The sequence below is a fragment of the Mustela nivalis genome (genome assembly GCF_964662115.1).
Source record: "Mustela nivalis genome assembly, chromosome: 7".
NCBI classification, from domain to species: domain Eukaryota; kingdom Metazoa; phylum Chordata; class Mammalia; order Carnivora; family Mustelidae; genus Mustela; species Mustela nivalis.
In genome coordinates, this window is record NC_139026.1 from 14071407 (window position 1) to 14098353 (window position 26947).

Genomic DNA, 26947 nt, shown 5'->3' on the forward strand with positions numbered 1-26947 from the left:
TGAACTCACGACGCTGAGATCAAGACTTGAGCTGAGATCAAGAGTTGGACACTTAACCCACTAAGCCATGCAGGTGTCCCTAATTTGCATTCATCTCCATTCAAACAGCCCCACATGGCTGGTGGTTACCATACAGGACAGAGTAGTGCTAGTTTCTCAGTCTCTGTGCACGAAGGTAAGGTTTGCCTTCCTTTTCCCATTAAATGAAGAGTGGCTGTGTCGGACAAGACCAGACCACCACGGCAGCCCTTTAACCGGGATTCAGAGAAGACCTGGACAGTCCTACGATCAAGGGCAGTGCGTGCCTCTGATCAGACTAACCCTGCGTGTTGGGACAGAAGGCAGCTGTTCTTGAACTTCAGCCTCTCGACTTGTTACCTGAAGCCAGGTGCAATCTCTGCCCCTTGACTGGGAAAAAAGACCTCCCGAGTCAAAGCCATTTGACAAGGCCTGGAGGCTGGACGTGTTCAACACAGTGAGCATTCAGATTTGCCCTGCTGCCTCTCTCCAGACAGGACACCTGTGAAATCCCGCATCACCTTTGCCTTGCACGCTTCTCGCTAACTTGCTTTCCCTGAGCTACTTTAGACGAGACACCTTGTTAGGCTGACGATGATCATTATATTCAGACACTCTGTGTCTCCCCTTGGCTGTTGGAGCTCCCTACTTCTGCAGGCTGGCCAGGTCTGACCTCTGGGATCTGTTCATTTCATCAAATGACATGGAGCTCTAGCCTCTCAGGAGGCTCAATCCAGCCCCCAAAGTCTATTATGTGCGAAGCTCTCCCAGAGAGACAAAAGTCACCCTAAAATCTTATTTCTTGCCCTTATGTAACTTAAACATGGGGGTTGGAGTCAGTTGGTGAAAGGAATGACAAACCCACAAAAAACTATTCTTTGTTATTCACGTGTCTTGTTATTCACGGTGTGGCCCGTGGACCAGCAGCATCATCTCACCTGGGAGCTTGTTAGAAAGGAAACGTCTTGGGGCCCCTCCCCCGACCTATGAATAGAATCTGCATTTTAATGAGATCCCAGGGGATTCAGATGCACATTCCAGATTACAGTCTGAGAAGTCCTGCTACAGTGTGTGTTCAGGTTCCAAGAACCATGACAATGAGAATAACAATGGCCATTATCTATAAAGCACCTAATGTGTGCTGAATTTGAAGTGCTTTATATATATGAACATATAGAAGAAGGCGTCAACCTGAATTAAGGGCGTAATAATTCCTACCATTTATGTATCATCTCCTATGTGTCAGTGAATGCATATGGCACTTGCATAAGTTGATTCACTGGTCACTGAAACAGCCCCATGAAGTAGGAACTATTATTTATTTACAGCTGAGGGAAAGAGCCCTGGAGCACATGAACGGTGTAAAAGGTGCCAAGCTGAGCGCTCCCTGTGTTGGAACACACAGGTTTCAGACCCAGCTCTGTTTAGTTCTGTAAGCATTTATTGAGTGCTTACTATATGTGACACCCTGAGCTAGGCCCTCAACATTTAGTATAGCCTGAGGTGGTAGGGAAGGGTTCCTCGAAGAGGTGAAACCTATAATCAGTCCTGAAGGATGAACAGACTAAGCCAGTTGCTAGAGAGGTAGAAAGGAGGCAGTGTTCCAGGAAGAAGGCAAAGCCTGTGCAAATACCCTGGGGTACTTCCCTGCAAAACCACTACAAGTGCACTTATGACCCCAGACAAGTCCACACATCCTGCTAGGGCTCAGTTTCACCTTCATCATGGAACATGTTCAATATGCCTGGTCTCAAATCTCTCTTGACTTTAAATGCCCAATGATGGAATGGTCCCTCAAAAAATCGTGCTTTTGAAGGCTACTCAGTGACATGGATCAACAAAACTGCATGGTCCTTATTTGGTGAAACAACCAAAAAACTTTGATACAGACAGAATATATGCCCTATATGATCACAGTGCTTATGGGTGATTCAAATTGTCTTCTTTCTTGATTTTTTTTTTTTTTTGGAATTACCACATTTTATTTGATACATGTACTTATTAGTTTCATATCCTATAAACAATCATGAAGATTCTTAAACATATTCTAGGGATTAGGAGTGAGGCTTTCAAACATTATTATTTCTTTTGAAACCATAGCCCACCAATAGCAGAACAGCCTAATGAATGTGAGCACAGACCAGAGCCTGACTCTAAGGGTTCAGACACTAATTCTGCAATTTTAGCTACATGACCTTGGACAAATTAATCATGTCCAGTTAAGTTAATATAGTGGGGAAAAAAAAAAGAAGTTTCACAAAACATCTTTACCTTACCTCATGAAGACTACTTGGATTTTTTTCTGTTCAATTTTAGTTCATTTTTTAAAAATTTAGGTTATAATTCACAATATCAGGGGTCAGAAAACTTTTACTAGAAAGGGCCAAGGAGTATTTTCTGCTTTGTGAGCCATTTGGTTTCTGACACAGCTAATCAAGTGCAAAAGCAGCCACAAATAATATGTCAACAAATAGGTATGGCTGTGTTCCAATAAAACTTTATAAAAACAGGCAGTGGGCCAGATTTGGCCTGTGGGGTATAGTTTGCCAATCTCTGCACTGCACTGATTTAATGGCCCATTAATGAGCTGTAACCCACAGCTTGAAAAATAGTGGGATTAGAGTTGTTTTTCCCTTGGCCAGATGAAGTAAATTGCAGCCATGCTCAAGTTATGAATGGATCAGGTTTTAGAACTTTGTTCCTCAAGTTAATTGTTTAGAATTCAACATGCATTTCCCCCTTGTTTATATGGTGGTTGGGATTCCAGGCCAATCCACCAAGGCCCATGTACAGCCTTGCAGCTGTGGTCCCCTCATTCTAGCATGTTCACAAGCATCTGTTGGCTCTGGATTTCTCCAGAACCCTGTAGCACTGGGCTGTACATAGGATGGGTCTTTTGTGCCAGACATGATGACGGGGCTTGACGATGAGGAAGTAGCGTTCTTTCCCTGGGAAAAGGCATTCTGCATCCTTGTTGAGGATGCCAGGAATAGTCCTCCTCCCTCCTTCTCCTTCCTATCCGGGTTCCCAGTGTGTTAGTCTAAAGAGTCCTTATGTTGAGGTGGTGTTTTGGTTCTCAGCTGTGGTGTATACGTGCATCAGTTTGAGATGTGTGGCTAATAATGGTCAAAAGTCCTGGACTGTACAAGTGCTTCACTTGTATGTTGCTTATATTAAAAACAAGTAAATTAAAAGAATGTAGTGCACCTCCGTCAAATTTTTGACTTCTCAGAACCACTGATGACTTTACTGTGTCTGGAGAATTTCCCATATTATTAGTCCATGGTTCAACAAGGTAGTAATTCACCTTCCCAGACTCCCTTGCAGCCAAAGTACAGGTATGCGCCCTGGGCTCCATTGATTTGGAAGCAAGTGGTGTGATATAGGTGGAACGTGAAGTTGACTAGGGTGTTGGTAGAGACATTCAGCTTTCATGGGTAATGGTGTAGCGGTCCTGCTAGGAGTGTCCAATGCCTAGCATTGGTGGTGTGAAGTCCGTGTCTGTGCCCAGCCCTGGTGGCTGTGAGGTCTTTGCTAGAGCAGTCTTAAGGTGTAATTTGGACACAGTTCTAGGTTGTGCAGCCCTGAAGCCTGGTTCTCTGGCTTCATCATCCACCAGAAGTCTTTTTAAGCTCTATTAAACTTTTAGACTCATGGGACTATCATAGGCCACACTTGACCCAGTAGGGTAGCATCAGATGTTCCTTTGGTGGGAGTCCTTATAGCCAGCCATCCTTGAGCTATCTTGCCCAGGTGACATGCAGGTGCAAGAAAATGAGATACACGGGGCGCCTGGGTGGCTCAGTGGGTTAAGCCGCTGCCTTCGACTCAGGTCATGATTTTAGGGTCCTAGGATCGAGTCCCGCATTGGGCTCTCTGCTCAGCAGGGAGCCTGCTTCCTCCTCTCTCTCTCTCTCTCTCTGCCTGCCTCTCTGCCTACTTGTAATCTCTGTCAAATAAAATAAATAAAATCTTAAAAAAAAAAAGAAAATGAGATACACTTGAGGGACTGTGAGAACTATCCTGTTTGTGAACCCCAATATCTCTTGTAGCAACTCCACAGATATAGTTTCCAAGGTTCCTGCAAGGACACTGACAGTAACAAGAGCCAGTGGATTCAGGGAAGCCCAGAGCTCTGGATATTTATCAAGTATTTACAGCACTAGCAGGCCAGATCAAATTTATCAATCTAGAGTTACTCTGACCATAAGCATGCTTCTTGGTAACACAGTCGATACTGCAATTTTTATCATGTTTCCAGGAGAACAGAGCTAGAGAATTAACCCAAGATCCAATTCTCATGCAGAAGGGGAAAGGATCTGGCAACCATCTACTGACACTGGGCCTCCCAGAGGTCTTCTTTCTGCTTCAAGCCATCATAGTAGTTTAACCTTTGCAATAAGCATTTTTACTAGTAGTACTGTTTGTGTTAAGGATACCTCTTCCCATTTGTATTCTGATATATACTCCTTAGGGCAAAGGAACAAGGAAGAGTTATAATAGCATGCTGGAAATTTTGTATAACCCTGAGTATGTCCATTGGTGTATGTTAACACTTGACTATCACCTTTACCTATGCCACAGATGAAAAAGCATCCAGAACTGATGTGTTGTAGGGATTTTTTGACAGAGTAATTGTCTTGTAAGATGTATTTGGGTATCATTTAACTTCTAATGTCTGTTATGTTTGCTTTATTAGCTCTGTTTCTTCAAGTGTAAATTCTTCTGATTGTTAGGATTTGTTTCATTTCTCCCCAACAGCTGGTGACTGTTGATTGTATACTCATGTTTTGGTTCAGCTGTCCCTGGTAGAGAGTGTACCACATCTGTTTATACAGCTCTGCTTGCAAAAGGCACAAGAGCTGCCACTGCCCAGGTATGTGTTTTTGTTTGCTTTCGGTGCCCCTGGGGGGGGATAGACCTACCCAATTGTGTAGTCTTGTGGGTAAAACGATCTCTGATCTTCTCAGTCATGGCCAGCTACCTCAGGCAACAATATAGTCCAATTTATCCTATTATTTTTTCTTTTTATGGTCATTGCTGAAGTCATCCACGGCCAAGCACATCTAGGAATCACTGATATTTCCAGTAATGATATAGGGGAGGAAAATCTTATCACAGACTGAAGATGATTCTATTTAAAACCAGCAGTTTCATATAGCTTCTACTATCAAAATCAATGTTTACATTTGTCATTACTAAAATAAATACTGCCTGACATAAAACTTACAAAATAAATATTGCCTAATCATACATATATGTTTACACATAAATATATAACAAAGTAAATATTGCCTAATCATAAATCTTAGAAAATCTGAGTGTTTTTAAGTAGAAATATATGACTAAAGTCATATGAAGTCATTCTGAAGTACCTAAAAGATTTTATTGATTGACTGATATTATGATATGTGTTTATTTTGATATTTAGTTTAGACTATTGAAGGTTCTGTCCTAGGAAAAACATATGTAGAATTACCTCTTTCTTAGAAATTTCTTAGAATAAATGAAAGTCAGAAATAAGGATGACATTTGAGCTTAGATTTCTTTGTAAAACATCTGATGCTCCAAAACAAAACAGGCTTTGCTGATGACATTGTTTGTATTTATTTTTAACTAACTTAGCAAATACTTGTTAAGGATGTGTAATGTATAATGTGCCAAAATACTATGTTGGGCTCTAGAAAAACATATAAGAGGTAGACTGCCCTCAAGGAGCTTATTATAAATGGAATTAAGGAATGAAAAAAAATTAAGTCACAAACCAGCAGAATGGGCTGAAGTCAATGCTGGGTACCATAATTAATAACAATTTATTCCTTCCAATGGACTGTGAAGTTCCTCTCTTCCTGGAGGCATATGCAAGAGAGCATTATAAATCTCCAGTGGCCTGCCTTTGGCACCTACAAAATTCAGTGATATCAAAGATCAGACTCTCCTTGATAAAGAATGTTCCTCCTCTCTCTTCTCCATGTTGAATTTGCAAACACCTGACTTGAGCAGGATTGCAAGTCCAGACTTTTAGTCTCAGTCTCTACTCCATGTGGTCTAGCTCATGCCTATCTGTGTCACTCTGGAGCTCTCGCTCTTTACAGGACCTGGTCCCAGTATATGCTTCCAGAGACCCAAAGAACTGCTCTGCAAGATTTTAGAAGCTCAAGAACTAGTAGCCAAAGCTCTGGGAAAACTTGAACTGCAGACATTTCTCACTGGAACCGAGCATCTTCAAAATCCCACAATGAAAAATGAAACTATCCAAAACAAATGTAGTAATCCTCGATCTGGGCCCACATGAAAGGGTAAAATGGTGTCGGTAGGCCTACTTCCAAATACTCCAGCCAGGGAAGAAGGCTTTTCTGACAAGCAGAGACGATTTGAGGCACAAAACAATCCAGATTTCAGTCCACAAATGTTTCCAGACTTTCGGCTGGGCATGGACAAAAGCAAATGATATTCAGCCCCTTTCCTGAAGAATATAGTCTAGAGAAAAACCATATAAGCACCATGACCCTACAGAATAAAAACAAAAAGTTAAGGAAATGTTTTTGATTTTGGGGGTGAGGAGACAGAAAGAAAGAGATAAACAACTCCAAATTAGAGTCCACCTCCCACTGGAAAATTCTTGTTCAGAGGTTTTGGTAGGGAGCTGGTATAAGCAGTTGACTGAAAACAGAAGTCCTCTCCCTCTGAAGCCCTTCCATGTGTGATTTCAGATGCTAAACGCCAATGCCTATTCCATCAGGGAATGGGAGGAATAGCTTTTTGTCTAGAAGGAACACACACACAGATGGGCTTCTGTAGGGACAACAATAACAGCATTTTAGAGCCACCCAGTTACTCTTCTGGGGAGAAGGAGAACTGCTCTTGTGGCAGGCATGGCACTGGTGGCTTAGCTGCCATATTGAATTCACTGCTTATAGCATTCCCGTGAGGCTGGTCTCACTCTCAGTGTACAGTTGAGGTAAAGAGGTTTTGTGAGGAGGAATGGCTTTTTCAAGGTCTCAGAGCTAGAAGAAGCAGGGCTGGGATATAAAGCCAAAGGTCAGTCTCACTCCCAAATCCACACTCTTTCTGGAGAGCCAAAGTGAACACAACTGAAAAATGACAAGGTCTACTTTGCATTTTGTTCTGAACCCTGAAAAATCAACCAAAGAAGATGGGAAAAATCAAGTCAGAACTGATCCCAACATATCTGGGGCCCTGTTCTCCTTACTCTGCTCTCCCTCAAAGCCCATGTGTCTTTACGTCTTGTTCCAGAAAGTCTGGAGGCCTCTGATGGTCTCCTCAGACTGACAGCTACTCCAGCTACACTCTGAACCCTGAAAGGGATTCCAGAAAGGAAGATGGACGCTGCATGATAGAAGATGTAATAGGTTGTGCCCCTGTGTTGAGTGGGGGGCAAGGAGTCCATCACATGATGAGATCCACATTCTAGAAGTTTCAGTCTGGTGGTCATGAGGAGGATGGAGCTGCTCAGAGAGTATGAAGCCTCACATTTGGGGAGACCATTTAGAAATCAGATGCGGTAACAGAAGTAAGATGGAACAAGGTGCCTGACCACACAGCGGCAGCAATTAGAGAGACGACTTAGAAGCAGCATCGGTAAGATCTGCTGACCATTAGCTGTAGGAGGGAGTGAGGGAGAGGAAGGAGTGTGGGGCAAGGCCCAGTTTTCTGACAGGGGTGACCGGGTTGGTGGGACGCCATTCTTAGGGATGAGGGAGAGAGAATGAACAGATGATTTGACAGCAAAGAGGGCAACCTCAGATTTGAGGTAGCCCGTGAACACACCCAAATGGCAATGTTCCACAGGCAGCCAGATCAATGGTTTGCTCAATCTTTATACAAATACTTACTGACTCCCCACTAGGCACCAGATGTGAAGTGACACTTGGCATTAGGTGAAGAGTGGCCACCAAAACAGATGTGTTCTCTGCCCTCAGGAAGCTGTGGTAAGTGTTACCCAGAAAAGAATAAGGTACTATGAGAAGAAGAACCAGTCTGGGTGTGTGAGACTTGATGGGGAAGCTGAGGCTGAGCAGGATGAGAAGATTCTGGATCTCAGAGGATCCCAGAAGATTCTGGATCCCAGCACCGCTTGGCTGGGGATGGAGAGGGGACCCCTGGGGGTCATTCGCACATTGGTGGGGGTGAGTCAGAGACACTGTTGCACAGGCTGTTGGGGGCCGGGGGCCAAAGAGCTAGATAGTCCAGGGGCCGAGGCTGCTGGCTTCCATTCCCTCAGCGCTAGGGCATGCTCGCAGGGAGGGGCACTCCTGGTGTCTCGGGCTGAGGTCCTAATCTGCCCAGGAACAATGAGCATTTGGCCCCTTCTCCAAGGTGGGTGTGTTCGGCACATGAGAACCTGTACGGGGCACCCACGGTTTCGCCTAGATAGTGGGAGGCCTGATGAAGCAACCTCCAGGCGGGACTGAAATCCTCACGCTCAGGTTCTTAAAAACAAAACAAGAATAAAAACCTTAGCAACTTTTTCTAACTCATGCTCCATTCTCTTCTTGGAAATGAAAGCCAGGAGAATGTGGGTTTAGAAGGGAGCCCAGTTAAGCCCCAGTCCGTCCCTGCAGCAGCACAACAACCAGGGAGCATCTCAAAACTGCTTGGAACCATTTAGCAGAGAAGAGAAAACCGCATTGAGCCCAAACTGGGAGCTGTTCGCCTCTGTGCAGTTAGTGTCTACGATGACAGCAACCAGCGCAAACACTTACTGTGTGCTGGCTGCTGTTTGCGTCACTCAGCCTTCCGACAGCCCTATGCAGGATTTACTTTCATAGCCCTATTGTGCAGATGAAGAAACTGAGGCACAGAGAGGTTAAGGTGCTTTCCCAAGGCCCTTGCCCTTTTCCGACATTTAATTGGAAGAGTCAGGATTTCAAGCCAGAAGTCTGGATCCCAGAGCCCACTCTCTTAACCAGTCTTCCGATAAATGGGTGGATGCTAGAGCAGTTGGAGTACAAGGGACTGATCTGTGAGGCGTTGTGGGGAGATGGACTCCCAGGGGAAGAGGGATGCCCCCAGGCAGTCTGGTTTCTGACAACCTGCCCCTGAGAGGGAGTCTTCCAGATAGAAGGGGAGCTGGGAAGTGCTGAGTTCAGCTGCTGGTTTACAGATGGGGAAGCTGAGGCACGGGAAAGTGGAGGGACTGCGCTAGGGAGGGACAGAAGCTGGATCAGAGGGAGTGTCCTCTTCCAGGAAGCCTTCCCCTCCTCCCTTTCCCTGGAGGATTCTGCTTGAGCAAGCCCAGTGTCCCGTGTACCCTCGGGTGCCACTTCTGCTGAGCAGGTGTTTATGGTTCCCCCACGAGAGTCCCCAGGGCAGCCAGGAAAAAATGAAGCCACCTCCCCGCAAGGAGCTGGCATCTCCCGTAGCTGCCTTCACAAGGACGCCACCCAGCACAGCAGAGCCCCTTACCCTTTTGCAATCTGCAGAACCACCTTCCTGACCCGGGCCGTTTATATCCTGCTCAGCATCAACCCTAAGCGGCCCATTTCAAACACCCCACCTGGGTCTCAGACACCCCGTCGTGGCACAAAGTTCCCACCTGGACCCCTCCAGTGAGTTTCTGGGAAATGTGTAGTTCTGACCGCCAGCATCGCTCCTCTCCCACACCCCCGTGCCACCCTGGGTGAAGTACCCACCCACCGCAAGGCGGCGGCGGCCGGAGGGAAGCTCGTCTCTTTGGCCATCCGGAGCCAAGGCCAGTCTTACCTTTCCACCTGGAGGTTGACTTTGGAAGGCTCCACGTTGGGATTCTCCCATTCCATTTGCGGGCAGTGCATGAAATAGCAAAGCGTGTACAGCGCCTCCGGCTCCCAGTAGAGCGCCCCCTGCTTGTGGTGCAGGGGAGTGCCGTTGCCGTGGTGCTTGGCATTGAGGGGCTGCAGGTGGTGCATTGCTCGGGACACCAGGTCACCTGTGGACAGAGGTAAGATTTCAGATCCTTCAGGCAGCCATGACGTGCAGAGCTGTGCTGAAGACCTCTGCAGAGTTTCCGATGCTGGGACTCCCTCATTCAACTGCGGTGGTCCTCTGGGACCTCCGAGACTGCACATAGGCTATTCCCTTTATCCAGAACATTCTCTCTCTCCTCTTCTCCAGGCTAACGCCTACTGACCGTCCAGGTATCAGCGGATATATTGGTTTCTCCAGGCAATCCTCCTGGAATCTCCCCACTCCCCCGCGTGTGTATCACACTGTACTTTCTTAGCACAGCAGGTAGAGGCTGTGTTAGGGCTGCCATTTCCTTGTGGGTCCTTCCCAATGGCAGCAACTGTCTTAAACGACACTTGTGTATCGGTACAGTTCTAAGTACCCCAGTTCATCTCCCTAAAGTAGGTATCTTTGTAAACCCATTTCATGGATGAGGAAAGAGGTCAAATAATTTCTCAAGGTCATGCAGCAGCCGTAAGTGGCAGAGTCAGGATTTGAACCCACGCAGTCTGCCTCCAGAATGTCCATGCTGAGCCATTCTCCTTGAGGACAGGGGCTCTGTCTTACTTTACTCTGCACTAGCAAACCTGGGATACGCTCTAGTCTTTCTCCTGCTTTCTCCAAAGGAAACCAGCCTTCTCTTCATCAAACCAAATGTATGCCCCCAGGTTGGCCGCACAGGGAGGACCTTCCTGTGGGGAGGCTGGCTGGACCTGGAAGCCCTCACTTTTCTAGGCTAAGATGGCGTTTCCCAAACTTGGTTGTTTGTATGCTACCTTCATGAGCACAGCTGTATCCAAGGCCCACCTGTGCCATGACTTACTTAACTTTAGATGGATTCCTTTAGATTTTTTTTTTAAGTATGGGTATCTAAAAAGGAAATGTTCTGTCACTTATCATTAAGGGAAGATCAGTATCACTTGTCATAAACAGAAGATCACTATAAAAGTTAATTTGATGGAAACAAAATAGTATAATTCATTTTTAAAAAGATTTTATTTATCGGAGAGAGAGAGAGACAGAAAGAGTGACAGAGAGCATGAGTGGGGAGGAGAGGGAGAGGCAAGATCCCTGCTGGACTAGAAAGGGGAATATTTGCCTGAATGGGGAGCCTGACGTGGGGCTCGATCCCAGAACCCTGAGTTCATGACCTGAGCCAAAAGCAGATGCTTAACCAACTGAACCATCCAGGTGCCCCCAGTATAATTAATTCATAGCTCAATTCTGGTCCAATTTTGTTGTTGTTCTAAATGACACGTGTTAGAGAAGTGTTAGGGGCTCATCCCAAATGGAGTGTTTCTTCTTGAAGCAAATAGAATTAAAATTGGATTTAAAAGGATCCCTCCCTGACCAATGTTATTCAGTGTGCTGCCCTGTTCCACTTGTCCAGTGGAATGCGTAGCACACTCCAGATAACACTCATCTGAGGTACTGTAATGACTAATTTCATGGGTCAATGGGATGAGGCTATGGTGCCCAGTTATTTGGTTAAACACTAGCCTATAGGTTGCTGTGAAGGTATTTTTCACATTAAATTTTAACCTTTAAATCAGTAGATTTTGGGAAAAGCAGACTCTCTTCCAAGATGTGGGTGGGCCTCATCCAATCAGTTGAAGGCCTTAGGAGAAAAGACCTTGAAGAAGATGGAATTCGGTCTTCAGGCTCAAGACCGAAACATTAATTCTGGCCGGAATTTACTGCTCTCTTCCCCACCCAGGCAGCCCCTGGTCGGGGAGGGAGACTGTCCCCCCAACTCCCCATCTTTCACTGCCCAGCTGATACCAGGCCTGCGGAGACCACCACTTCTCTGCCATCCACCCGTACCTTTTAACATGACACTCTGACCTCAAACCCAAACCCAAGAATGTGAGGCTCAATGAGAGGCATGAGTTTCTCCTCCAAAGGCCCAAAGTCCATTTTCTAGTCTGAAGGTGGGGCCAGAAGGGCAGAAATAGCAAATATTCCCCTTTCTAGTCCACGTCCAAGGCAGACATGGTTAATCAATCACAGAGCTCTTACACACTGAGTATAGATGTCCTTCTGGAGATAAGATTCCAAGTGGCCACTATTTCTGAGAGAGGACTTTTCAGAAGAAAGGAAACTTCCTTGTTGTCAGAGTCCTGAGGCCTTAACAGGACAAATGAGCCAGGATGCAACCTACCAAGCTTGATATCAGGACAGCAAGCAGATGCAGGGGCTGGACAGAGAACAGCGCGGGTGGCAACCCTGCACCCCTCTGCCTCTTACCATGCCTCGCTCAGAGCCTGACCCTTCTCTCTCCATTTCCCAAAGGCGGGAACGTATGCCCAAGAAACTCCAAAAAAGAAACAGAGAAGGAAATTCTCTGTGAGAGGTGGGCAGCCTGGAAAGACCCCCAGGGGACCTGCAGATGGAAAACTGGAGAACCAGCACTCACAGTCAAGAGAAGGAGTTCAAATCCCAGCTCTGCCGCTCATCGGTGCACAAAACAGTAAGTCACTCAGCCTCGGGTAATAAGCTGCCTCCGTCTGGTGGTTATGAGGGTTCAGGACAAAACGAGGAAGGGCTTGGCATGCTGTGGGCATGAAATTAGCTGCCCTCTTAGGCTCAGGTCCCGCCGGTTCACCCTTCTCTCTGGATGGTGAGACCTGGAGGTCGGGTGCCTGGGACGTGTGGGGACAGTCCTGCCGGTGTCCTGATCCAGAGCCTAACTTGCTTTGTGCTAGAGTTGATTTTTTCAGAACTTACGCTACAAAGCTGCACACTCCAGGTGTCTGTCTGGGGGTCCACTTAGGTCCTTAGTTGCTGCTTCTTCCCTGTTCTCTCTACATCTTTTAGAAGCATGGAGGGAAGAGAAAAAGGAAGCCAGAAACCTGCCTCTGGCCAGTCCTATCAGTCAGTCTCATAAGAGGCGGCTCCAACCCCTGGGAAAGAGCCTGACCGGCGAATGTAGAGAAGGAGCCCGAGAAGAACAAGATGGCAGGTCTGGACTGGGACTAGACACAATGACGATGCTGTGCATCTTCTGATGAGGAGGACATGAAGTAGAGGGTAGTGGCAGCAGGAGCAGAAACCCACTTCAGAGATGAGAAAATCAAGGGAAGAGACAAATGGCCCAAGTGTCGCACAGGAAGTAGCAGGCTGCCACTCCAACGAGGCTGCCAGGGCTCATGTTCTTAGCCAGTACATCCCCGTTTCTTCTAGGATCTATGTCAGGTGGCCTTTGAAAAACTCTGGTGAAGAGTTTGAGGCCTAAATCCCCAGTCTCCCCAAATATATGCCATTGTGGATTTCAGGGTGGGGGGCTCAGGAGATGGGTCTGCCTCTGCTGGCAGAGCGGAGCTTCTGGCTAAGGGGTCTCAGCGTCCGAACCGTCTGCAGGAGGGGGTGGTGGCTGCTGGTCAGCCTGCATGGATGGCCATGCACACTCTTAGAAGATTCTTGACCTAAGGGAAGGGGCCTGGAGGGGCATGCAAGTAATCAGCAATGACAGAGGCAGGAGGCTGGTTCTGGAACTAACAGAAGCCCAGTCTCTGGAGCTCTCTGCCTCAGGAGAGCAGGAGACAAGGGGGGTCTTCATTTTTTGGTGGCATCAAGAGCCCATCAGGAGCTCCTGAGGTCATGGCTGGCTTGGCCACCCCCAGAGTCTGCACAGCAAGGCTCAGCCCATCTGTAACCGGCACCTGTCAATAACCACATCCTCCGTGGGTGTGGGGTGGGGACAAGCCACAGAGGCCATGGCAGACAGGGCCAATGGCCAGCAGCTCTGGAAGGAACTGCACACTTCCCAGTTCTGCCCCTGACTGTGATGTCAGGGTCCTCAACGGTGGCCCCAGCCACGGGTGGGGGGAAGGGGTGAGGTTTTATGAAGGTTCACGGGAGGCCAAGACCACAGGCTGAGCCCCAGCAGGGCAGGAAGAAGGGAGGGCTACACATGAGACGCCATCTGGGGAGACTTGAAAATCGCGGGGTGAACTTTGCAGAGGTGCTGTGTTTCCGCTGAGTTTGCATGTCGGCGGCAGGGTCTGAGGGGCTCTCCCTCACCCCCAGGGATGTGCAGGGAGAAGGACCTGGGCTCACCAGTAATAGACTCAGCACAGCCTCCACAGTCCTCCAGGAGGAAAGATGAGTTGCAAACAGCAGGGGTGTGTGTGTGGTGGGGGAACAGTGAGGGGAGAAAGGCTCCCATCAGGAAAATCTGAGAGGTAATTCTGTTCCTAAGTAGTAGGATGCACGCTGACCGCTGGAAGGAGCAGACAGGGAAACCGCTGGATGCTTTTGGCCAAAGAACCAAAGACCGAGAGACTCCTAGAGCCGGGTGTGGCCTCCGAGCTGACCCACTGTGTTCTCCTGGGTGTGATCTCTGTAGCATCCAGCCATGGGAAATGTCACTGTCATATTATTACGAACAGTAGTGACAGGAGCCCCTACACTGTGCCACGAACCTGAGTCAGCACCTTGCGTGCACTGTTCCTAATCCTCTTGTGTTCTGCAAAACACTCATGATAGTAATCAGTTTTATAGCAGCGGTCTGCAGCCGAGTGGATTCTGCCTGCCAGAGGACACTTGGCAAAGCTTGGAGCCATTTTGGGTTGTCATGTCCAAGGGCCCGCTACTGGCATCCTGTGGGTGGAGGTTAGAGCTGCTGCTAACCATCCTACAAACGGTCCCCACAGCAAAGAATCGAGCCCCAAATGTCAATAATGTCAAGGCTGAGATATCTTATTTTACAGATAAGGAAATTGAGGCACAGGCAAAAGTCCAACCTGGGTCCATCTGACTCTAAAGCCTGTGCTCTCCACCCTACCCCCTACCGTTTTCTTTTCTTTTTTTTTTTTTTTTTAAAGAGATAGCCCAGGGCAGCCGCAGTCAGCTCCAAGTCCAATCTGGCATTATGTAGCCAAGGTGTTAATGCTTCTTACCCTCAGTTCAGTAATTCTGTTTCTGGGAATCCTTCCCAATGTTAGGATCCAAAATGCAGCAAAAATCCTTACGCACAAGGATTTTCATCCAATCCTAATTTATGGGATCCAAAATTTAACAAAGAAATATATATTTAAAAATAACAGCATGGTTGGGGCGCCTGGGTGGCTCAGTGGGTTAAGCCGCTGCCTTCGGCTCAGGTCATGATCTCAGGGTCCTGGGATCGAGGCCCGCATCAGGCTCTCTGCTCAGCAGGGAGCCTGCTTCCTCCTCTCTCTCTGCCTGCCTCTCTGCCTGCTTGTGATCTCTCTCTGTCAAATAAATAAATAAAATCTTAAAAAAAAAATAACAGCATGGTTAAATAAATTCTTGTATATCCATGTGATAAAATAAAAAACTTGTGCAGTCATTAAAAATGTTTGCACTGATCTGTAATACTATGAAAAAAAATCCTCTTGTTAAAATGGCAAGTAGAAAAAAAGCGAAACTCACAATTGCATACTGTGAGATCAGGATTACATTATTTAAAAACTTTGCATAAAGTCAATATGAAAACCACGCCTCCCCCAACAAGCCCCCAAATGTTGACTAAGGCTTTCTCTCCCTAGTGGGACTGTGGGTGGTATTCCCTTCCATCTTGTTTATAGTTTCTGAATTTTGAATTACAGCTACTTGGCGTTATCAGAATAATAAGCTTACTAGGGTGATATGTTTTCTTTCTTGTACCTTCCATCCATGTCAGACTAGAGTATCATCTTTCCGTCTGTCTTTCTCTAAGCTCTAGTATAAAAGCTCAGGACAGGGGAACCTGGGTGGCTCAGTCAGTTGAACATTCAACTCTTGATTTTGGCTCAAGTCACGATCTTAGAGTTGTGGGATTGGGCCCCACATTGGGCTCTGTGCTCAGAGTAGAATCTGCTTGAGATTCTCTCTCTCTCTCCCCTGCTCCTTTCCCCCCACCGCTTATAAGTAAATAAATCTTAAAAAAAAAAAAAAAAAAAAAAAAAAAGCTCAGAATAAGAAAACTCACAAGGGAGTGAAGAAGAGAAGGTCCATGATTTGGGCCCATTCCCCAAGATGCTGGGACACCTTTGACCGTGGTTGGGCTAACTACCTCCTTGCAGCATTGTTCAGCTAAACCTAAACTTCCAGGTTTCCTGCTTTTGCTCCTGTTTTCTCACCTTGGAGTGCCTTTTCCCTCATTCCCCCAACTACTGAGGACCTCTAAGGCTGTGATCAAGTGCTGCTTCTCCCATGCAGCCCTCCAGGCTGCTCCCAGTCAGAATCTCCTCTTCCCCTTTTTACCCACAATACCTGCTAATAAAGTCTAATATGCTACTTGCTTGATTCTGTCATGTTTCATGTCTGCTTCCCCCACTGAGCCTCAAAGGGGAGAGACTGTGCCCCATTTGCTGTCCTGTTCCTGGAGGGGCAGAGTGTGTGTGTGTGTGTGTGTGTGTGTGTGTGTGTGTGTGGTGGTCAGAAACATGCTGCCTAAGTCTGAGCCTCCAATCTGCCACTAACTAGCTGTGTGACTTTGGGTGCATTATTTAACCTCTCTGTAAATGGAGATTTTTATCACCTAATGGATTTGTTGGATGGATAATAATAGTACCTACCTTGTAATATTAAAAGAAGTCATGCATATAAGTCACTTAAAACACACGGGAGTCTAGTATATCCTAAGTGCTTAATAAATATTCAGCCCTATTTCTTTTTCTCATCACCATTATCACCACCACCACCACCACCACCATTATCACCATCATTATCACTACTATCATCATCATCACCACTGTCACCATCATAATCATCATCATCTTCATGACCACCATCTTCACCATCATCATCTTCATCAACAACATCATACCACCACCATCATCGTTACCATCATCACCACCATCATTACCATCATCATCTTCATCACCACCACCATCACCACCATCACCACCACCATCACCACCACCATCATCACCATCAGCAAATCTTCACTAGTATCATCATCATCAGCCCTGTTCTTAATCAGAGGCCCTAAGGACATCTCTCAGGAGGGCTGGCCACAGAATATGGATTTGGCACAGGGGTTCTGCAATCCCTAGCTCCATCTCAAACCCCACTCTATGTATGTGCTATCCACTGCTTCACCCTTCAGCTTTTGTGAACCCCAAACTACAAATCCACTTGTCACTAGCTGCTTTATGTTTCAGCGGCTGGAGCTGGTTCCAGAAACCTTATAGAATTTGCTAATAACTGGTTTCCCAAATGTCGGCCACCTGGGAATCACCACCAGGTCTTCTCTCATTATCTGTGGGCTGCAGGTACAATTTATCTACTTAATATTTTTCTTTAAATTGGCTCATTCTTTCACTCATTTTAAAAGGAAACTTCATATCAGTGCCATAAATGGAAAACCAATATTTTTCTAGTGCTCATGAAAAATTCATGGCAATTAAAAATAAAAAGTGTTGTGTGTATCACCTACGATCATCTCCTATCCCGCCCTTCAGAAATGCTGCTCTAACCTGCCAGACTCTGGTTGTCAGAGCAGCTCCCACTAAGTCGCCCCCTGCCTGCCAGCTACAATCGCCCAGGACAAAGGGCTACACATTCCAACGGTGGCTCCTTCTGCCCAAAAGACAGCAGCTGAGGCAGCAACTTCATCTCCTTCCCTCATCTACAGTCAGCTGCCACTTACTACAGTATGTTTTCAAAACCTCCTACAGCCCTGGGGGAGCAAGGATCATCACCCTCTTGTCATAGATGGGAACACCAGGGATCATAGTGACTGAGTCACTTGACTTATACCACACAGCACAGGTGAGAAAACAGAGGTCTTCTCCAGCATCACAAACTGCTGTTTAAATTTCCCCACCAAAACCCCTCCCTTGATAAAGAAAGAATGGAAAGACCACGTGTAATCTAAGTCATTAGGGACAATGGAAGACTGAACCCTGGATTGAGCAGGAAACCTACCATTCATTCATTCATTCATTCATCAAATATTTACTGAGTCCTGCATGTGCCAACCATTATCCCACGCCCTAAGGATATCATGATATTTTTAAAAAACACAACCCAGGGCGCCTGCGTGGCTCAGTGGGTTAAAGCCTCTGCCTTTGGCTCAGGTCATGATCCCAGGGTCCTGGTATAGAGCCCCGCGTTGGGCTCTCTGCTCAGCCGGGAGCCTGCTTCCTCCTCTCTCTCTGCCTGCTTCTCTGCCTACTTGTGATCTCTCTCTGTCAAATTAATAAATAAAATCTTAAAAAACAAAACAAAAAAACACAACTCTCTCAGCTGCCATGGGTTTATAGTCTTGGTGGGGTGGACAGACAGTATATAAATAAACATATGGTATGTCAGGTGGTGATAAGTGCGGGATGAAGAAGATTGAAGCAGGAAGACTGTATAAAGAGTGGTGGGGTAGGGGTGAGTGGAATGGTCACAGGAGGGCCTCTCTGAGGAGGGGAGAGTGAAGCAGAGGCCTGAATAAAGTGACAGAGGAGCCCTGTAAATACCAGGGGAAGAGCTTTCTAGGCAGAAGGGGCAGCAAGTGCAAAGGTTCTGTGGTAGAGTACAATATTAGAAAAATATCAAGAGGCTAGTGGCCACTTTGCCATCAGAGAGGGACACAGGTGCACCCCAGGGGCTGGAGGCAGGACTCAGCAAAGAGCCCAACTCCATTCCAAACAAGGAGAGAGACCCTCTTGTCCAAGCCATAAGGATTAAGTTTCTTTTTTTCTTTCTGGGGACAACCCAGAAAACTTTTTACTCACTGTTGTAAATTAATGGCCCCCTTTTGTCTGCCTCATTGAATGGGAGCAACAAGTTCACAGTTGAGTGTGAAAAGTAGTGTGAATAGGAAGGGGCATTTTAGGATGAGGCTTTCATTTTTTTCCCCCTTTAACCCACAGAACGCAAACACTACAATTAGTGACTGCTGGATGGGGTTTCAACTGGGAGCTTGTGGATAGGGCTGGCATGTCAGGCAGAGGAGCCGAGACAAGACCTCAGAGGACACGAGTGTGGGAATGAGTGGAACCCAAAGGACAGTCAAGTTGGTTCAAAAGTGAGCCTCAAGCCGGGGCCTCTGCTTCTCCTGTGGCCTCAGTGGGAGAGCCTGGGCAGACCCGATTTCCCTAGATGTGCTCACGGGTTCAGGGAAAGAGAGCCTGAAGGGACTGCTCACCAGTCTCTAGGTCAGCTGTGAAGTTCAGCGTGTCACTGTGCAAATTTCCTAGGGCTCAGAGTTAAAAAAAAAAAAAAAAAAGGCCAGCCTGTGTCAGTTTGGGGGCTGAGTGGCATCCTAATTTAGCTTCGCACTCCAACAGTTTAGGCATACATGGGCTCAGTTCCAGGTCTCTGAAATCAAAGTCTGGTTCTATAGAATATTTAATATTTGACTGGACTGTCATTAAGAGTTCCCCTCCCCGGTGGCATTTTCTTCCGATCTTGTTTCGGAGACCAACTCGCTGCATGTTCCCCTCTTGAGATTATCTCCCAAGTCAGGGGTGCTGTGTTAGGGGCTCACAAGGCAAAGCTGAACCGGACACAGCATAGTAAGGCCGGGAAAAAAAAACAAAAAACAAAAAAAAACCAACTGGGTTTCGAATTATGACTCTGCAATTTACTAGCTGCATGGCCTTGGGCAAAACCTCTCTCCTTCCAAATTTCAGTTTTCTTATCTGTGAAATGGGAACACCTTTCATCTACCGAAGGCACCTGGCACACAGTAGGTGCTCCAGAATGAGCGGATTTATCTTCACCCCAAGCCACAGCAGGCCAGACAAAGGTAAGTGCTTTGAACATCTTGGGTGATCAAGTTCAGATCAAAATGTGATGCCCTGAGGATACGGGCGGGGTTATAGGGAGAGGTCTCGGGCCTAGGGTGGCCCCCTTCCAGGGGATATCCTTTGTGACTTTCTGCATCTCCAGGTCTTTTGAGAGAAGAACATTTATGATGCATTCAACAGAGCAAGCTACCGATCCCCAGAGCTGGAAGGAACACAGCCCTCACTGCACCTGTAACATGTAGAAACATCTGCCGGGGTTCTCCCCGAGGGACAGCAGTCTTGTGGTGAAGCGTGGAAGCTCCGCCTTAAGAACCGCACTCAGTCCCAACTCCTGCAGCTCGTGGGTGCGGTGGACCTTAGACAAGTCGTTCATCCTCCTGTAGCGTCCCTTCCCGCCAGTGTGGACAACAGCGATTACACTGGAAACAGCTCGTGTGGATTTATCCTAGTCCCCTGGTCCTGTAACACCAGCTGCTGCCGATCATTACTGACTATGGAGAAGGCCAAGGGTAGGCGCTCTGCCCTTGACCCCCACACAGCCTGATTCCAGAAGAGCAGGGATATCTGGGAATAGACTCGCTCCAGCTCACCTTTGCAGAATAACAGTAGTTTCTACAAGCCACACTGATAGAGTAATCTTTGAATATGAAGAACAGCTCTCTAGGTACACAGAGAGAGCAAGGCTCGTATTGATTCAGACCACAGAGCAAGCCGCTCTAAATTACAGTCAGATCAGAAAAGCGGGTGATTTTATTACCTCTGGTTGCCGAGGCAGCTTGTCAATGTGCTTGCGCACATACCTTCTATGGGCGACTTAATGAAGGTACAGAACCCCTCTGTAATTAGCAGCACCCATTTGTGTGCCGACAATTCATATGTGAAAGTCAACATCAGTGAGGATGACAGCGTCTAATACACAGAGCAAATTGACCTTAAAGACAATTTCTGCGGCTAGCTGCTGCTGCAGCCTGCCTGCTTTGGCGAAGTACAGATTTATTAAGCAAATCTTTTCTTTGTGGAGAGCCGGAGTTAAGCAGAGCCCCAGCCCAGGGGTTAGACTCAAAGAGGGACCCTTAAGGTTATCCTAGGACAAACCCTGGAGACCCCAGTGGAGAGCTGGTGAGGAAGCTCTTCCCAGGTTCTGCCCATGCAGACATGATCCAACCCTGTAGCCAGATTCTGCATTTCCAGGGTCAAGGGCATGTCTCAGAAATTCGGAAAGTCCCAAACAGTGTGGCAATTCTTCTTTGAGCAATGCCCCCCACCCCCGCAGGTGCTGCTTGGACCCTCCATATCCCAAATCCGTGGGAAACTATTAAAGTACAGACATTTTCTTATCCCTTTCCAATTGTTGGAAATATTTCAAAATATCATTCACACATATCACTACGTCCAACTAATGGGGTCATCGAAGCTGTTACTAGATCTTATTATATAATGTGCTGCTAAAAAGTACAGAATGGCTACATCACAATTTTTATAAAAATATTGCAGTAACTGACTTTTAATATAATTGGTTTCCTTTGTAAATGTGTGCACGTATTTCATGCATTTAAAAATATTATTCTGAGGCAAGGTCCATAGGCTTTACCAGACTGTCAAAGGGGTCCATGGCACCCAAAAGTTGAAGAATGATTATATAGCGGACGGAGAGCTGGAAGACCCTGACCCTGTGATGAGCAGCATCTTGTGACTTCTGGGTGTGATGAGAATGGAGGTGCAATTTCCAAATTCAGCTGCCAGAAAGTAGCTCCTTAAAGACCAGAGGGCCAGCCACAGCCTACATCGGCTGTGACTTCCCTTTCCAGAGGGGGGCGCAATGTGCTAAATGGAGGATGCTGTGTATCCTGTGTGTATAGGGACTTGCTTTGGGAAGAGGCACATGTTGTCTTCTGGACCCTGATTTCTTTCTATGGTTCAGAATTTTCCAGAATGCCACACCGATTCATGCTTCAACATAATCCATCGTTTCCAAGATCAATGCTCAGGTCCCATGAGGAACACACCTTCAAGCAATTTGATAATCAACTGAACATAAGTAAATTCAGTTTTATTTTCTTCTGGTTGGCCAGACTCCGAGGACACAGTCCTGAATCAGGGATGCAGAAGGGTTTCAGATCACTGCTCAAACTCGAGACACCCAATCTTTCGACAATCCTTCCCTTATCTCCACCTTTCTGTGCTTTCTCTCTCCCTGTCTTTCCCCTTCTCTTCACATTTCCTGAGGGCATGCTATGTGCCAGGCAGTGTTCTTGGCATTGGGGTTACATTAATAAAGCAAATTATCTCAATTCTCTGTGAGAATATATTCTAGTAGGGAGAGATTAACAATTAAAAAAAAGAAATGAGTAAAATAGAGTGTGGTTAGGTGGAGGGGGGAAGGGTAATGACAGCTAATCACTACCGTGTTTCTTGTTGGGGTGATGACAATTGATAGTGGTTGATAGTTGCTACACTTTAGTAAATAACTAAAAATTGCTGAATTGTACACTTTAAAGAGGTGAACTGTCTATAAATTATATCTCTGTGAAACTTTTATTAAAAAACAAAAAAAAATTAAGGGGAAAAAGGCCTTTGGGGTATTGAAAAATTTTTTTTTGAAGATTTATTTATTTGAGGGGAGAGGGGGCAGAAGGAGAGAATTCTCAAGCAGACTCCCTGCTGAGTGCAGAGCCTGGTGTGGGGCTCAATCTTATGATCCATGAGATCATGATCTTAGCCGAAACCAAGAGTCAGATGCTTAACCAATGGATCCACCCAGGTGCCCCTAAAGGGTATTAAAATTCTGGGTGAGGCTTGAAGGTAATGAGGGAACTAGCCATGTGGCTATCTGGAGGAAGAGCAGTTGAGGAAGAGGGAACAGTAAGTGCAAAGTCCTGAGGCATGTCTGCTATCGTCAAGGAAAACCAAGGGGCCAGACTGGCTGGAGTTCAGGGGGCCTTAGGGGACAGCAGAAAAATAAAAGGGCTATGTGGTGTGGCCTACAAGCAATTCTGAAAATTTTAGCTTTTTCTGTGGGTCAGATGGAAAGCCAGTGGAGGATTCTGACCAGAGGAAAATGTGATTTACGCTTTAAAACGATTTCACTGGAAATCAACAATGAACAGCCACCATCTATAGAGCATTTACTGTGTGTCAGCCACCATGGCAAAGCTTCTTTATGGGCATTAGCTCACTGAATCAGCAAAACCATACTTTAAGTCAGGTACTGTTATTTTCTCTATTTTATAGAAAAGGAAACTGAGGCTCAGAAAAGAACTTGACCTACAACAGTGACAGTGGCAGGAAATGTTATCAGACCTGCCTGACTCCAGAACCCTTGCCTTCCCTATGGCTACCATGGCAGTGTTCTGTGCACACAGCAGGTGCTCAATACAAGCTGTCACCTGGCTGGTGACGAAGCACTGTCCTGAGGGGAGGGCCACCTTGGGCACAGAGAGGGCAGAGAACCAGTGTCCACTTACTCAGTTCTGCGATACTGCCCACACGGGTGGCCAGCAAGGACTGCTCGATGGTCCTCAACTCCGACTGGCTGAACATGGGCAGGTCGCCCGGCTTGTTTGACCGCTGCGGGTCCCTGTGAAGGTTCAGGCTGTCTGGCAGGCACAGCACTCCTGCAGTGGGCGAGGAAAGACAATGAAAGAAAACAGTGTTATTTTTCAGGTAACCAATGGAGAGGTGCAAAACCTTGCACCACTTCGAACCATGCCAGGGTTGGTACTGCAAAGCCAACATGGCATCCAGGGCTCTATTGTAAAAGATCCCCTGAAGATCCCGACCTGCTGATTTTACCAGACATGTGGGCATTCATCTGCATGCACATATTGCCAAAGGACACAAACTAGAACCCTTTCCTCCAGCCTGGCTTCTATCCAGTCAGAGATGCCTCTGGAACCAGTGGTCACTGTCCCATTCTCCTTCCTGGAGTCAGCTGCCTCCCCTGAATGTCCATGAGCAGAAGAAGAGTCTTTGCCAGCTGTCGCTCCTGAGGGCTTGCTTTATTTCTCCAACAAACTTAACTCTGGGTGGTTGGGCTATTATTTGTTGGACAAAACTCGGGCTTTCTCTGTGGTAGAAGAGACCCTGTGGACTTTTGTGATTTAATGGTGAAAACCTATGGGAAACCTCTGGCGTCTAATGATTTCTTCCCTTCCTTGCCATCCCATGAACATTTAGCAAGAGCCAGAGAACTTACTTGGGGAAGTTATTTAGAAATATTTACTTTTCCCTCCACCACCAAAACTTCCCTAGGCAGGAGCCTGCTTTCTTGCTCCTTGGCTTTGGGGTTGACTGATTGACTTACTTTGGCCAAAAGACTAATGCTCGTGATAGAACCGAAGGCCTGAAAAGCGCTTGTACAGCTGAACTTGCTCTTTTGTAATTCTGCCATTATCACAAGAAGAACATTCCCTGGCTGGCCTGCTCGCTCGAGGTGAGGAGACACATGGAGCAACTCCAGTACCAACCTGTAGCTTAGAGCTACTCTACAAAAACCAATACCAATTTGGTCTGCCTTTGAGATAGTGGAGGTTAGCTGGTAGTCAGCATTGTTAGGGTGATGACTAACAGATACACAGATCACTGAGGACCCAATGAACAAGGCAGGTGGGCACTGTGCTGTGCTAGAGGCTAAGGATAGAGTGATGGATAGAACACACACACTCCTGGGGCACCTGAGTGGCTCAGTCAGTGGAGCGTCTGACTCTTGGTGTTGCTCAGGTCATGATCTCAGGGTTGTGGGATTGAGCCCCATGTGAGGCTCTGCACTGGGAGTGGCGTCTCCCTGGGATTCTCTTCCTCTGGCCATCCCCTATTCATATGCACTCTCTCTCTAGAATAAATAAATACATCTTAAAAAAAAAAAAAGAACACACACACTCCTTGTCCTCAGTGGGCTCACAGTCTAAGCGAAGGGGAAGATTGTTACCACACACAACCACGAAGCCATATGGTATGTGCCCTACAATTCGAGAATGTGAGGAATGAAGGGACATCTTAGAAGGGATCCCAGCAATGAGTAATTGTTAACACACAGGAAGCATTTATTGAGTCCCTACTCTGTTCCCAACCCTGCAAGGCATTTTGGAGATGCAAAAGCAGCAGAAGATAAATTCGAGTAGTGCCTAAACTAACTGAGGAGACAAGACAGCGAATGACAATAAAACCACACACACAGAAAAACAAAAAACCCATGGGAACAATACGACGGTATCAATACAGAGGTGCCAAGTGACTTAAGCCAACTGGTAGGGTGAGGGGAGACAGACAGATTGCAGATGTCAGCAGTTCTGGCCCATTTCTCACCCTGTTTGAACCACAAAATTTCAACAAATAAAGGTTCCTGCTTTGAAGATGGGCAGGCTTGAGGTGGCCCCGGTCACACACAGCTCTTCTGGCCCCTGTTGCCCAATTAGTGACTCCAGCCACACTGAGCCTGTCACTTGCTCCTGGATGTTTCCCATTCACACCGAACAAGATGGCCCAGCAGACAAAGCAACTCTTGTAGATGACTGTAGATGAACACCGAATACATAGATAAACAATGCAAACGAATGACCATTAGAGTCTCACATTCCTATAAGCAGGAAACTGGCCAAATAAGTGTCCTTCTAAAATTGTTCTCTACTATTTTTCAAACACTTTGTGAGTCAGAATAAAAATGTATTTTATATCATAGCCCAGTGTACACACACACACACACACCCACCACCTCCACTGCACACTTTTCATGTTTTTCATGAAAAAAGTTTCCCGTAAAATAATACTGATCCTGACAATGTATGACACACTCTCATTCTTTTTTCTTTTCTCTTCTCTTCCGTCTCATTAATAATAATGCTGGTGTGCAGCACCAAAAGTGATTTCATGACCCACTCATGGGTCACGACAAGCAGTTTGAAGAACAGTGTGGCTGACACTGGTATACAATTTGGCATTAATTGGACAGCACAGGTTCACCATTCACTGGACACTAGTTTGTGCTGTGAGAGGCTCTGCAGGGGATGGAGAGATGACTGAGAGGTGGTCCCTGCATTTCAGAAACGCTCAGCCTGGCAGGGAAGACAAGACCTTCACAGAAATACCCAACATCCAAGGCAGGTCTTCTGCCTGCCTCCTTTGCCTCAATAGATGAGTCACCCTCCCTTTCACCCTAAGCAGGGACACCCTGAGTCATCCTTGCTTCCTCCTGCTTACTCACCTGCTGAGACAGTTGGTCCAAGGCCAAGTTGAGAAGCCGTTGCCACGGCAACAAATGTTGGTCCAATCCCTCCCCAGAGGCCCCCAATGTCCCTGACTCTTATTCAGAAATTTACTACCCGTGGAGGCTCACTGCAGATGGCACCAGATGATCATGACCCAGTGTGATAAGTGGCCCCAGGTTTCAGGGTATGAGGTCCTCTGCTGGGAGAAGCGGTTGGGAGCTTCACGGCAAAGGGGACCCACAAGTGAGCCCTGAATGTGGTAGAGGACAAAAGTTTTCTAATTCATCGTATGAATGACCCTTGCACATATGCACAAGCTTGTTTTCTTGGTATTTGCATTACATACAGGAAGTTCTATTCTCAAGCAGACATCTGAGACATTGTTTCACACCTGGTTGAGGTGCAAGCATGGGGGTTGGTCTGGATCCCAGAGCTTCAGTCCTGGATCTGCCACTGTCCACCCATGTTTCACCTGAGGCAGGTCATGGGGCCTCTCTGGACCTAAGTTTCCTCTTCCATGACATGAAGGTTAAAATAATGGCCTTGTCTCCCAACAGGCCTTGCTGGGCGTGAGCAATGAAATGGAATCATGTGTACTGAAGTACTGTGCATGTGCTAGGCATATAATAGAGGCTCAACATATGTTAATGGAGATGAAAATCAGCTAATGTGTATAAGCCCAGCTTTGGACTGCTTTATGCTTTATCATAAGAATAAATAATTTCCCTTGGAACTGTTCCTCCTTCTTTTAGAAGGTTATGGAATTTAAATGAAAGTGTATTTATTCAAAGAGGCTTTGAAAGCTTGATTACTGAGATTTGGAAAATCTATAATTGGTCTATTATGCAAAGATTATATATCAGGGTTTTCTTTCTTCTTTTTCTTTTTGAGGACTCTGTATGGGATATAAACATAAACTGGAGTTTTGGGTTTTTTTTTTTTTTTTTGGCATAAATATCAACTAGGTCAATAAGAAGATCTCAGCATCAGCTTTTAGTGTCAGACACAGACCTGAGCTTTGGACAACTCATCAATTTCCATTACTAGAGCCAAGGACAGCCAAAGTCTAGTGATTAAGACTCAAGT

At 46.5% G+C, this 26947-nt stretch overlaps 1 protein-coding gene across 3 annotated transcripts in view; it reads right to left on the reverse strand.

The window, feature by feature from the left end:
* Positions 1-26947, reverse strand: part of ABTB3 (ankyrin repeat and BTB domain containing 3) — a gene marked incomplete at its 5' end in the record, with an annotated part of 291518 nt that overhangs the window by 99370 nt on the left and 165201 nt on the right. For all 3 annotated transcript variants that reach the window (XM_082740558.1, XM_082740559.1, XM_082740560.1), the window contains 2 exons: positions 9745-9949; positions 23123-23272. In XM_082740558.1, coding sequence (XP_082596684.1) covers positions 9745-9949; positions 23123-23272 — 355 coding nt within the window. The remainder of the gene's footprint in view (positions 1-9744; positions 9950-23122; positions 23273-26947) is intronic.